The following is a 12,579-nucleotide window of genomic DNA, read 5'->3' on the forward strand; positions in this document are numbered from 1 at the left end:
GGATAATTTTTTTTTTTTCATACAGTAGTAATTTTAACAAATTTTTTCATATATTTTTTTATGAATACACCTTTCTGAATGTTCTTCAACTAAAATTACGTAAAACAACTTATTTTATTAAACCCTTCCTTTCAAAAGATTTTCTTCGTCAATGAAAATTGTCATTCCAAAACTGTTTCCCTAGTTTCCCTACTGTTCATCAGTTATGGTTGAAATTTGAATTAGTCTATTCAAAGCATCCACTCCCACTCAATTATTATGCTGGAAGTTATACTGCTCTCATTTTCTTTTTTATACCAACTTTCTTCTTGACTGTTTTGCCCATCTTGAGTTTCTTCTAGCTTCCTTAAACGTAGACCCTTTTCTGAAAATATCATTTTTTTTCCTGGTTTACATTTCCAATATTTTGCAGGCAAGATCGTGTATAATGATTCAACAGAGGAGAAATAAATTGGTAAGTGGAAATAGAAGCCAAGACAAAAGAAGCAAGATGAGTGAAAAACAGATTGAAAAAAATTAAAAATTATATATATATATATATATATATATATATATATTTTTTTTTTTTTTGATTGAGTGAAAATTTGTTCGGAAAATACGGAATAAAAAAAAGCTTTCAAATAACATTATAAAATTAACCTAATAATGTGCTTAGATATGGTATTTTACGAGGATAATTCATTTGTTTTAAAAAGTTTAAATAAAATGTGTTGTATGGATAAGGAATTCGGAAAAACAAATCTAAAATTTTATTAGAATAATTTGATTACTTAAAATTAAATAATTTTAAATTATACTTAAAAAGTAAGAATTTGAAGTTCTTTCTATTCTCAAATTCATATTTTAGTTTTTATAATTTGAGTAGATTTGGATTTGAGTCGATTCGACTTGATCAACACTTAAATAGACTTTGTTTGACTTCACGTAGATCGATTGAACTTAATTTGACATGATTCCAACTTGATGTCTTAACCTAACATTATCTAACTTGATTTGGTCAAACCTAACTTGATTTGTCTTGGTCTCACATGAACTTAACTTGACTTGGAACAGGCCATAGCTAAACTCATTGTACTTAACTCGATATGGGTCTAACCTAACTCGACTGAATATAATCCCATCACGACTTGGTTGACTTAGATTCAGAACGATTCAAATTGACTTGGTTCTAGTCAATTCAAATCGACCTAACCCGGGTCGATGCTTAACCAAGGTCCAAGTCGACTCGACTAGACCACAACCCGAGCTGACTCAACTCAACCTGGGATGAGATTGGCTCAACTTGACTTGGGTTCGGCTTGAACTAGTCTTGATTTGGCTAGGCCCAACCTAGTCTTAATCAAACTAGGATCTGCCTAGGTCTAGCCTAACTCAATTGAATGTGGCTTGGCCCCAACTTAGGTTAACATGGACCCGCCCAACTCGGCTTGACTTGGATCTAGTATAACTTAGCTTAAATAAACTCATTTGAGCCAATGAACTCAACTAAGCCTAAGCTAACTTGACTTGATCAAGCCTAGGTTGACTTGATTCAATTAAGGCTGGTCAACTTTACTTTGTTTGTCTCGTTTCAACTCCTCTTAACCTAGGCTTAGACAGACTCGACTTGGTCTTGACTAAACTAGACCAGATCTAGTATAGATCACACTAAGACTTACCTAGCCCAGCCTAACTCTGATGAACATTGACCTAGGATGAGTCGATTAAATGTGGGATGCCTTGACTTTGCTCAACCTAGGTCCAAACTGACTCCGGTTAACCTAGTCTTAAGTCATCTAAGTTTACTTGGCTCAAGTTTAACCTAGACGAGTTCAACCTAAGTGTGGATCTACATGACCTTAGATGACTATTACTTGGGTTAGATCAGTGTAATATTTCACAACTTAAAAATAATTTTATTTAACATAAACTGACAAAACTTTTTGCAAATATAAACTGAAAAGTTCTTGAAGAACTTAAAAAAAAGAGTACCAATCAAGATTCACAATAAAAAAATTATCAATATTAATATTTTTTAATTCTTAACAATTATTTGATATTTAAATGATTTTTTTGAATTTTTTATAATTGAAACACTTTATAAAAATAATTAAGATTCACTAAATTTGAATTGTCTTATCATCATACAAAACATTTAAAAAATAAAATAATTTAAAATGTTATTAATTCAAATTTTGTACTCAAATATATTAAAAATTGTGAAATTACCTTTGTGAAATAGTTTTAAATCACTAGCCATTATAATCCATTGTGTGAATTAATTTCAAATTAGTAGTAATTCTAATTAGGTTTCATGCATAAACGTAATTGATTAAGATTCTATTATGATAGTTAAAAATTATAAGTTATTTTAAGGTTATAATGAAACTATGGTGTTGTATGACTTCCGAGCTAATAATAGAATATGTTTAAAGACATAATTAACTGTGTTCAATTTATAGAATTTCTATGAAGATGGAATGTTGCTCAATTGATTACGCTATACGAATTGCAGGTATTCCTAAAAAGTTTCATTCCTTTCCACCGTTCCAAAAAAAAAGAAAAGAAAAAAACCTCGAATCTCTTCGCCCTACCTTTAAACTCTCTTCTATTTCATTCTCATTTATTTCATCTATCTCAAACACAATCGATTGTATTTTCATTTATTTAAAGTATTTTTAAATCCTTTAAAGTTTTAAAATTTTTCATCAATTGCACAAATTATGAAGAAATAAAAAAGTAGAAAGTTTTAAATTATTAGATATTAATATTATTGATTACAAATACATGGCATTCAAACAGGTCTGAGGGAATGTGTCATCATGGTGGTGAACTCGTCTATGTCAACCATGCCATCTCCATCAGTGTCCACAGCTCTCACCATTCGGCGGCAGTCATCGATGCTGCACCTTTCTCCCAGCCTTGCTAGCATTTCTTTGATTTCTTCTGCACTTATTTTGCCATCACCATTCCTATCAAACGTCCGAAAGGCACTATGTATATCCATCGCCCTAACCCCACCACCCTTGTTCTGAGCCTCCATAAACTCTTTGAAGTTGATGAATCCATCTCCATCCAAATCAACCACCTTGAATATGTTTCGCACTTCATGAACCGAGTCCCCCATGCCTAGAGCCTTCATGGTCACTTTGTACTCCTGTTGAGAAATTTTTCCATCTTTATTGGAATCAAATTTGTCAAACACTCGCTTCATCTCATCAGCGTTAGGCTGAAGATATACACTATTCACCCCAGAGTTCTGCCTGTCCCGGGAGAATAGACGTGATGGCTTCCTTAAGTATTTTCTCCTTGAGAGGTTGTATTGGAAATCAAGGAAACTTGTCCCTGACATTTTATGCTGCTATGGATTTCGTTTCACACAAAAACAAAGCCCATTCTGGCCTTTTATAGTTGCGAGAAATGGGACATCAGTAATTCCTCATCAGTACGAAACTTAAGATGCTAAAAGAAAATTTTGGGTATGAAAAGAATGGTGTGCGCCAAAAGATAAGCATTTTTATGGAAAAGAATATATTCTTCCCAAAAGATACAAGTGAGTTTTCCTATCTTCATTTGTGGGGACCTTTTTATCAGGTCAGTTTTCTAGAGGGTACAACCTTTAACAAATCTAATCGTCACAATGTTCCTTTACATAATATCTTGAGGAACTACTGTGGAAGAATATAACTCATCATGATAAATGAAGCACAAGTTCCCGAGGGGAGAATGGGAATAAAAGAAGAACAAAAGACTGAGGCCGGGAGGACCATCAACCGTCATGGTGGTTTTCCATTATCTAAATTCTCCATCACATCAATATCCTTGCGAGCAGTTATCTTCTGCACGTAACCTGTGACATCGAGAGTTCGTAAATTACTCCAACTTGACACTTGAAAGTAACAGTTGATAAAAGTGAAGTTAAGAGAACATACGAAATTTCAGAAAGTTGACACCGAATTAAGGTCACCATGGAATGTTTTTGATAGAAAAGTCATGAATGCCAGTAAAGTCTGTGCACTGTTGGGAAAAGGTTTACTACTAAAGCAGAAAGTTTACATCTATGAAAACAACACTTATTATAACAGCAAATAACCCACTTGTATGAAAGAAATTCTATGGTAGCTCCGAAGCAAAAGAAATCTAGCTTTGTATTGCTATAGCTAACGTAGTAAACAAAAGAAAGAACCTAAGAATGTATCCCACAAGAAAGGTATGCCCACTACTGGGAAGGGGAGGGATACAATGCTGACACTAAATTTCCAATATAAAGTACGACTTCAATATGATCATCAACCACTCTCACATCACACGTTTCACCGAAGTATAAACCGAAAGGGAAAATGGAACATCCTAAATAATATGTAGCTTACTTATCATAGTTAAAAAGCGCAATTAAAATAATTAGTTCTTAGACAAATAAACATGAAGCCACAACTGCTAAACAGCAAGACTGTACATCTGTGTTTTACTTGGTATCATTCAGTAACTATGCCATGTAGGATATGCAAACATTCCTAATGCATTAAAAAAACTGATTGAAATGAACAATGGACAGAAAGTTAGGATTCAAACAAACGACAAAAGGGAAACTACAAAAACAAGTCCACTATTGGGTATTACAAAATCTATTGATTACTTACTGGAAGCCTTAGAAAACTAGATGTTATTCATAAAGGAATCGTAATTCATGCTGCATAAAAACCCAAGTCATGCAGAAAAGAAACATCCTCCTCACTGTCAAGCAATAACAGCCATCATGGTTGCTATGCCTTTGATTACTAATGTATTATCTTCTTAACTTAGGCTAATTTAGCATGTACTCAGTAGACGGGAAATATATTTCAGATATATATATATATATATATATATATATATATATAACTTTTGTACCTTCTTTTTCTTTAATAAATTCTAATAAAAACCAATTTACATATATATATATATATATATATATATATAAATTAGTTTTTATTAGAATTTATTAAAGAAAAAGAAGGTACAAAAGTTAAAGGATAATAAATCCTCAACTATACAAAAAATAAAAGTTAAAAAAAAAAAAAAGAACAAGAAACATGTAATGCAACAAGTCAATCTTTCTATTCTAAGATAACCCTGGCTCACCAAAGAAGACCAATAGCAGAATGCTTCAAAGAAACTAGGTGAACTGAGTGGATCCAAATGAACTCAGGGTTACTAATCCCAAATAGAGATTCTAGCATTTCTTTCCAACTACATACATCAAATAATTGCCATCTGTGAAGTCAAAGCCTTGAAGCATCTCTGCTGGTGCCAAATCTTCCAAAATTAACACACAAGAACTGCTATTGATCTTTGGGGCAAGGCCAATCACCCAGTTGTTTTCTCAGTTTTAGGTATCACTCTTCTACCCCACTTCTACGCTGAAACAGTTAAGATGATAGAAAACTAAATTTACAGTAAAGTCGTGCCCACACACAACCATGAACAATGCAAAATATGAAATAAAATAAAACACGACCATCACAGACAGTAAGAAATTGAAGTTCATGAGTTGTGACTGAATGATAATCAAGCATGTAGATTCCTGACTGCATCATAGCTACAATAATCATGTTTTGTCTTATAGAATTATTATAACATTACATGATTATATCTCGCCTTCTTTTGGTCCAATTCTTAAGCTTTTATATACAAATATGCCTCAGAATAAGATGATGCATACATAATTAGACAAAGTTATCTAATAATATATTTGCTTAATACATATTACATGCGTAAACAATGCATCTACAGTTTCAACATTGAAAGTAAATTTCCGTACATGTGCAACAGTGCTTCCATCTTTCTACAAAAGGCCAGAGGGAAAAAGAAATGACAGATTTCAGGCTAAGGAAGAAAGCAATTTACAGACGGGCCTCTCTAGGCCCAAATAGATGCTTTATAGTCTATATGATTTATGTATTATTTTTAAATGTCTCTCATAAATTTGGATATTTTCAATTTGTTTATATGATTTATGTATTATTTTTAATTGTCTCTCATAAATTTGGATATTTTGAATTGAGTTTATTAAAATAATTTGGTCTATATCATTTTGTCCCATCCTCTTGCTTACATGTCTTGACATGTTAAGAGATGAGGTTTGATGGTTAATACAAAACGATGCTGCGATTAATATAAAATGACAAGTAACTTTAATTGATTTATTTGAAAACATGTTCAACGATATTCTCAAGCTCCCCCATGACTTCCATGTCATCCATCACCTACAGCTACCAACCGATTGTTTCCATTATCACCATAGATGTAGGTGATGGTAATGGTCCCTTGCTATCCAACATGTCTTCAATGAAAGCAATAAAAATCATTTGTTGTTTAACAATAACTGCAATATCGTTTTATATTAACCACAAAAACCTTATATTTCTTAACACATGAACACAAGTAAGAAAGATAATGGGACAAGATAATAGTTACATCACCCAATTAACAGAAAAATTAAATTACAGGGACTCAATTGGAAAAATATAAAAATATTAAGTACTCAATAGACAAAAAATATTTAATAGAGACTCAATTGAAAATACCCAAATTTATGAGGGACTTGAACTTTAATTAAGCCTTTTTAACATTTGATTTATATTTAAATTCCCTAAAATGAGATGATGACACTTTCAGGGTCTTCATTTAGTTGATGGTATTTTTAAGGCTATATAAGTATTCTCCTTTTAGCTATCAAACATCAATGAAGAATATGAATGTTTATCTTTTTAGCTTCTATTTAAATTTAATGGTAGCTTTAAGGTGTTTTAAACTAGCTTATCTTTAAATTCTTATCAATTGGAGTTAAGAGTGAAGAAATCGAAATTCTAACACAACACAAAGAATTTGTATTCCTTCACAAAACTTATAGCAACACACACTAGGGTAAACAAAATCACCCTTAAAAGGAGCTCTCTCCTTTCCGCTGGAAAATCCTAGTAACATCAATGTAAAAACAGAAGTTGAAAAAACCCCACTACAATAGAGGACCGATTTATCAGTCCAAACAGCATACTTACTATCTGATTAACATTTAAATCTAATTACAATTTAACCCCTTTGTACTCTTTCTTCTTCTATAATAGACATGTAAAGGTCGTTCCCTCATCTTTTTCATTCTATCACCTCTGCTAACAATACACCCTTCCTCTGAAACAATCTTGTCCTCAAGGATGAAATTGGAAACTAAATACTGAAATTTGAAAGATCTTCCCAAGTAGCTTCTTCTGGAGGTTTGATCTGCCATTGCACCAACACCTGCTCAATTATCTCTCCAATCTTATTCACTATTGAATTGTCCAATGACTTAAGGTGTTCACTTGTTAAACTCCTTTTATAACTCTGCTGGCATTCCGCTTCCGCTAGATGATTCCCTGCAGCTTCCTTAAGTAGCTGAGCCTGTTTAGTTAGTTGTAGCTTTAATGTGACAGCTCCAATTTGTTGAAGAACCACATAAGGTCCATAATATCTAGCTACTAATTTAGGGTGGTGTCTAGTAACCATGGTATGAAGCCTAGTCTCCAAATATACAAAATCCTCTGGTTGAATCAAAGTTATCTTCCTGTGCCTATTAGCATAATGTGGCATACTAATTTTGTGCTCTCCATAAACGAAATTATTTTGCTGCTCCAAAGCTTCATCACAGTCTGATATATCTGGAGCAACAACTTCCACCATGGTTTCGCCTAGTACAAACTTAGCTAAAGAAGGTGGAGGACTCCTATATACGACAACAAGAGGCAGGCTTTGTGCTACCCCTTGAAAGATAGTATTATACCGGTTAAAAAATAGACTTTAAGCCTAACTCAATCCCACAAAACCAACTTGTAATATGAGGTTTACACCCACTTATATACTTTGAAATCACTTATCCTTAGCTAATGTGGGACTTCCAACACACCCCCCTCATGCCGAGGTATATACATCTCGAGTGTGGAACTAGATATTAATAATGAGTGGTTTGATAGTAGCCCGATAGCGGGTGGAACTATATGCCCAAGAATCAGAAATCTCGCTAGGATAGGGTTTTAAACAATGGCATTAATATCATGTTAAGAAGTGAACTTTAAGCCTAACTCAATCCCACAAAACCATCTTACAGTCTACTTTTGAATTAGGTTTAAAGTCCACTTCTTAACAATACCTATTGGAGATTTCATATCGACTAGAGATTTAACCAAATTATATTAAATGGGTGGATGTAAACTTTACCTTACAAGTCAATTTTGTGAAGTTGAGTTAAATTTAAAGTCTACTTTCTAAAATGGTACTAGAGTTTATTATAGCGAGATTTGTTTGGCTTATCTTACCACCTACTATCGAGATGCTAAAGATGTTCAGTCCTTGATGTGAGGGGATATATTGGAAATCCCACATTGACTAGAGTAATAACCAAATTATAGAGTATAAATGGGTATAAAAATCACCTTAAAAATCAGACTAGGTAAAATCCACTTTTTAAGAATACTAGTCCATGGAATAAACTCAGCTCAACTTTTAGGTGGTTCTAAATAAAAGCATCTTAGAGAGTTTTCTACTGTTCTGTTTATGATTCCTTATTCATGTATAAAAATGTACCTGCAGCTAGAATATCTCCTTCCAAAAAAGGACTCATAAAAGTGGGACCTCTATAATTGACAATGGAAATAGGTATCCCATGAAGTCTTACTACTTCTCTCACAAATATCTCAGAAATCCTTTTGCAGAATATGGGTGTTAGGCTAAAATGTTCATATTTGCTAAATTTGTCCACCCCTACAAGAATCCTTAAATCCTTTTTGATTTAGGAGGTCCCGTGCTAATATCTTTCTAAATTGCATTTGGAATACATAAAGGTTGTCACAAGCTTGCTGTATCACATTTACTCCTGTAACACACTTGACATTCTGCCACAAATTTGGTGATAGTTCTTTTCATTCCTAACCAGAAAGTGATTGAGCCATTCTCCCTACAAATTCCTGAGCGACGTCCCAAAGGAGTTACATGTAGTTCAAGTATTAATTTTGCTAGAGACCAACCTCCACTTATTATACAATTAATTTTGCTAGAGAGTATAGTGTTGGTGACAATCAGGATCAACTTTTAACTCCTAGAAGACGTTTTACTTCTTCCACCATCTCATAAAAATCTGGGCAGTAGGGTCTTGTAATACCCTACAATGCTCTGTCTTCATCCCCTTCCCTAGTCTCATAACCCAACCTAAGCAGGAGGAGAGAAACTGGGTTCACAAACAATCCAAACTTCAACAGAAAATAAATCAAGGATCATTTAATCTTGTTAGAATATGTAGTAAATATAGGTAGTGATTAGAATAGGTATTTAAGGTAAGTAGTTAGCAGTGATATTGGAAAACTGTTATATGTTGTACCTATGAGCTGTTAGCATTAATTAACCTAGTTATTCCTTTGGTAATTTTCTTCTATAAATAACAAAGATCAGCTGAGAGATAATTTTCTTCTATAAATAACAAAGTTCAGCTGAGAGATAATCAATCTCTTAAGCTCTTCATATTTTCAGTTTTAACTATTTAGATATCAACAAGGGTAGTGACCAGTTATTAATAACCCACATGTTCTTAACTATAAACCCTAAAAAACAAACCAAACCCAAAGCATTATCCTCCAACTATAACAACCCTCTACATTAAAAAAAGAAAAACGCCCTTCAATCCAATCACAATCCTTACGAATAACATCTTTCAATTTCTAAACAGCCTTCACAGAATTAAGACCCCACAAAACGCAGGGCCAACTTGGTAGTGGATTTCATGCTCTAGACTCGAGGGTTTTGTTAAACAAAGAAGAAGAGAAAGGAAACACAGTTAACAAAGTTAATTTTATACTGACATAAGAACCATTTTGAATCATTTTAAAAAGAAAAGACTAAATTGAACTTTTTAAAATATAAGAAACCAAACTGAATAAAATGTCATAGATAAAATACCATTTGTATAATTTAGTTCTAACTAAAACATTCCACATGAAAAATGAACCTGAATAGAACACAAGGCATAGCCTAATTTCACTACAATCCCCTTGCTCCTTAGTAAGCACATTCTCAGCCGGACCCTAAACTTTATATCCTATATAACAGCAATAACAACAATACTTTATCTCACTATGGTCCACTGCACAAGGCTCCCACCGCTCAGGATAGAGAGAAAATAAGGATCCCATTTCCAGAAACAAATAGAATAAAGAGAAAATTTTCAAGCTAGTGTCAACATACAACAAATGTTTGTAGGCATATGGGCAAACACATGCAAGGAGCCACAACATTTAAAGGTCATAACATGACACTCAACATTTATGTCCATAAAATAAATTCCCAATCTCATGATTAACCCCTCCTCAAAGAACACAAATTTTAGCCCCATGAATATCAACACAAGTTTTCATCATATGTATTACCAATTCCCATGCAAGGAATGCATTTGCAAGTAACCGCTTTCCCTCTCTTGCCATAGTAGTTAACATATCCTGATCCTTGGCAACTCCTGCACTTGCCAGTCCATTCATACACCACCTCTTTACAATCCTACAAGTCAAATTCAAAATTAAATAATGATAATAATAATAATAATAGTAACAATAAGGATAATAATAAACTTATCTTGTGAACTAGCTGAATTGCTCCAATAAAAGTTGGGGTGTTCATGGGTAACGTTGCCTATGAACCTAGCCCAAACATAATGGGTTGGATATTTTGAGTGTTAGGATCAAATCTAACAATCAAACACATAGTTCATTAGATTAGATATTGAGCTTTGGTGTTCCTTCCTTGAACCTAACCCATCAAGTATATAGTATATTTTTAATGTTCTATAAAAAATAAAGATTGAAAAAAATTACATACATTTGTCACAGCTTTCTTAACCAAACATTCTTTAGAGTATCTTTAATGAATAATCTTTGGGTTCTTAAATTACTATTTACAAATCCTAGACTTCCATGTCATATTTAAGAAATCTATTCAGTAAACTCAACCTTCTCTCAGAAATTCCTGATTGTGAAAAAAGAAAACAACTCTTTATTTGTCCTTACATTCAAATAGTTCTCACGTTATGTCAAGTCTAAAAGTAAACATCATAAAAAAAAATGTTGATAGCTCACAAACTGAATTTTGAAAGTCCCATAAAAATGCTCTTCTTCTCACTTCTACATAACTTTGTTTTTAATTTAAGATTTGATTTAATTTATTTATATATATATATATATATACAAAATATAAATTTTCGAAAGTTATATATAAATTAATTGGTAAATGAAAAATAACATCCTTTTATAATGTAAATATATTTTATTTTTTGAATACTCATTCATCAAATCCCATCCAACTCAGTTCACTATTGATAGGGTTGGATCAACCTCAATTGGGTAGAAAAACAACGTCCCTAACCCAATTCAACCCAAATTATTTTAATCACGGATGTGGTGAAACACAACCCAACCCTAACACTCCTTACAGAAGTAACTCACTATGCAAATAAGAAATACATAAAGGCTCAAACCTGAACTTCAGGATCGCATTGGAGACGTCTATCAATCTCTTCCGGCGAAACGGGTGAGGAATCGGGGTACGTCATGGGAAGGGGAAGAGGCTCGTTGTCATTATCCAAATAACTCTCGTTCTTCCGAGACCATTTCTTCACCCTTATCGGTTCGTTCCCGCCGCCACGCCGTCCTTCCGCAGCGAGCCCTCCGCCGTCTGGAAAGGGGCCTAGCCGGAGGCCACCAGCGACGGACTGGAAGAAGGAGGGGCCCGTGGAGATGTCTCCGGCGGCGGCGCGGCACCGGAAGGACGAAGGTTTGCACGGGAAGAAGAGGTTGGTAGCAGCATTGGTAGCGAACATTCGAAGAAAAAAAATCGAAGCGAGGCAAAAGAGAAGGAGATTGGAGGAGTTCCAATTTTGTGGGGAAATATGTTGAAATGTGTGAGGAATGAATGGTTAATTTGTGTGCGTAGAGATTGATAATGGTGTGTAGAAGCACGAAGCAGGGTATTTTTTTTCATTATCGGATATGTTCATATTTATATTAATATGTGAAAACAGATTTTATGGCTCTTTCTTGGATGCATTGTGTCTTCACCTATTATCAGTTCAAGCCGTACCTATTTAAAAATGTGGAACTGGAAAAGAATGGCCATTAAAAATGAGAAAACAAATCACAGATTCAATTAATCTACCTTACTATATAAATAAATGGTATAATTGAAGAAACTTATCTCTCAAACATTACATTATATTATGCAACATAAATAAATTTAAAAATTATTTTTTAAAATTTTGTTTTTTAATTCAAGTCATGTTTTTTCTTTCTACGTTTCTCTTTTAAGTTTCTTTGAAACCCAAAATATGATTTATTCTTTTGAATTGTTTCATGTTTAGATTAGTTTCATTTCTAATCAGAATTAACTTTTTCATTTTAACTAATATTCTAAACTTAAATACAATTTTAAAATAAAATATATCTAAAATTGATAATTAATCAAAAATAACATTTTCTACAAAATAAAGGACTACATAAATCTTAAAATAGGATATTAATATTGTACTTGAACTAATATTTTAGCTTAAGT

The 12,579-nt window shown here is 33.1% G+C and overlaps 2 protein-coding genes across 8 annotated transcripts; both read right to left on the reverse strand.

The window, feature by feature from the left end:
- Nucleotides 1-2,700: 2,700 nt before the first annotated feature.
- Nucleotides 2,701-3,331, reverse strand: CML30 (Calcium-binding EF-hand family protein). The gene has a single exon (XM_085671164.1). The coding sequence runs from the start codon at nucleotides 3,329-3,331 to the stop codon at nucleotides 2,774-2,776; it is 558 nt and encodes a 185-aa protein (XP_085527290.1). The 3' UTR covers nucleotides 2,701-2,773.
- A 144-nt stretch (nucleotides 3,332-3,475) lies between these two features.
- SCO2 (protein disulfide isomerase) lies at nucleotides 3,476-12,068 on the reverse strand. 7 transcript variants are annotated; one of them, XR_014993820.1, is made up of 5 exons: nucleotides 11,510-12,065; nucleotides 10,410-10,536; nucleotides 5,217-5,378; nucleotides 3,912-3,996; nucleotides 3,476-3,829 (listed from the first exon to the last, which is right to left on the reverse strand). XR_014993820.1 is itself a non-coding variant. In XM_085671165.1 (3 exons), the coding sequence occupies exons 1-3, from the start codon at nucleotides 11,849-11,851 to the stop codon at nucleotides 3,756-3,758; spliced, it is 543 nt and encodes a 180-aa protein (XP_085527291.1). In that variant the 5' UTR covers nucleotides 11,852-12,057; the 3' UTR covers nucleotides 3,476-3,755. The 7 variants fall into 7 exon arrangements, 2 of the variants coding, with proteins under 2 accessions (XP_085527291.1, XP_085527292.1); XR_014993818.1 differs by having other exon boundaries at nucleotides 5,101-5,378; XR_014993817.1 differs by lacking the exon at nucleotides 5,217-5,378 and having other exon boundaries at nucleotides 11,510-12,068.
- Between the last annotated feature and the right edge of the window lie 511 nt (nucleotides 12,069-12,579).

Source organism: Vigna unguiculata, chromosome 3 (genome assembly GCF_037176805.1).
Source record: "Vigna unguiculata cultivar grain cowpea cultivar isolate G323 ecotype 2 chromosome 3, ASM3717680v1, whole genome shotgun sequence".
Taxonomy (NCBI): Eukaryota; Viridiplantae; Streptophyta; class Magnoliopsida; order Fabales; family Fabaceae; genus Vigna; species Vigna unguiculata.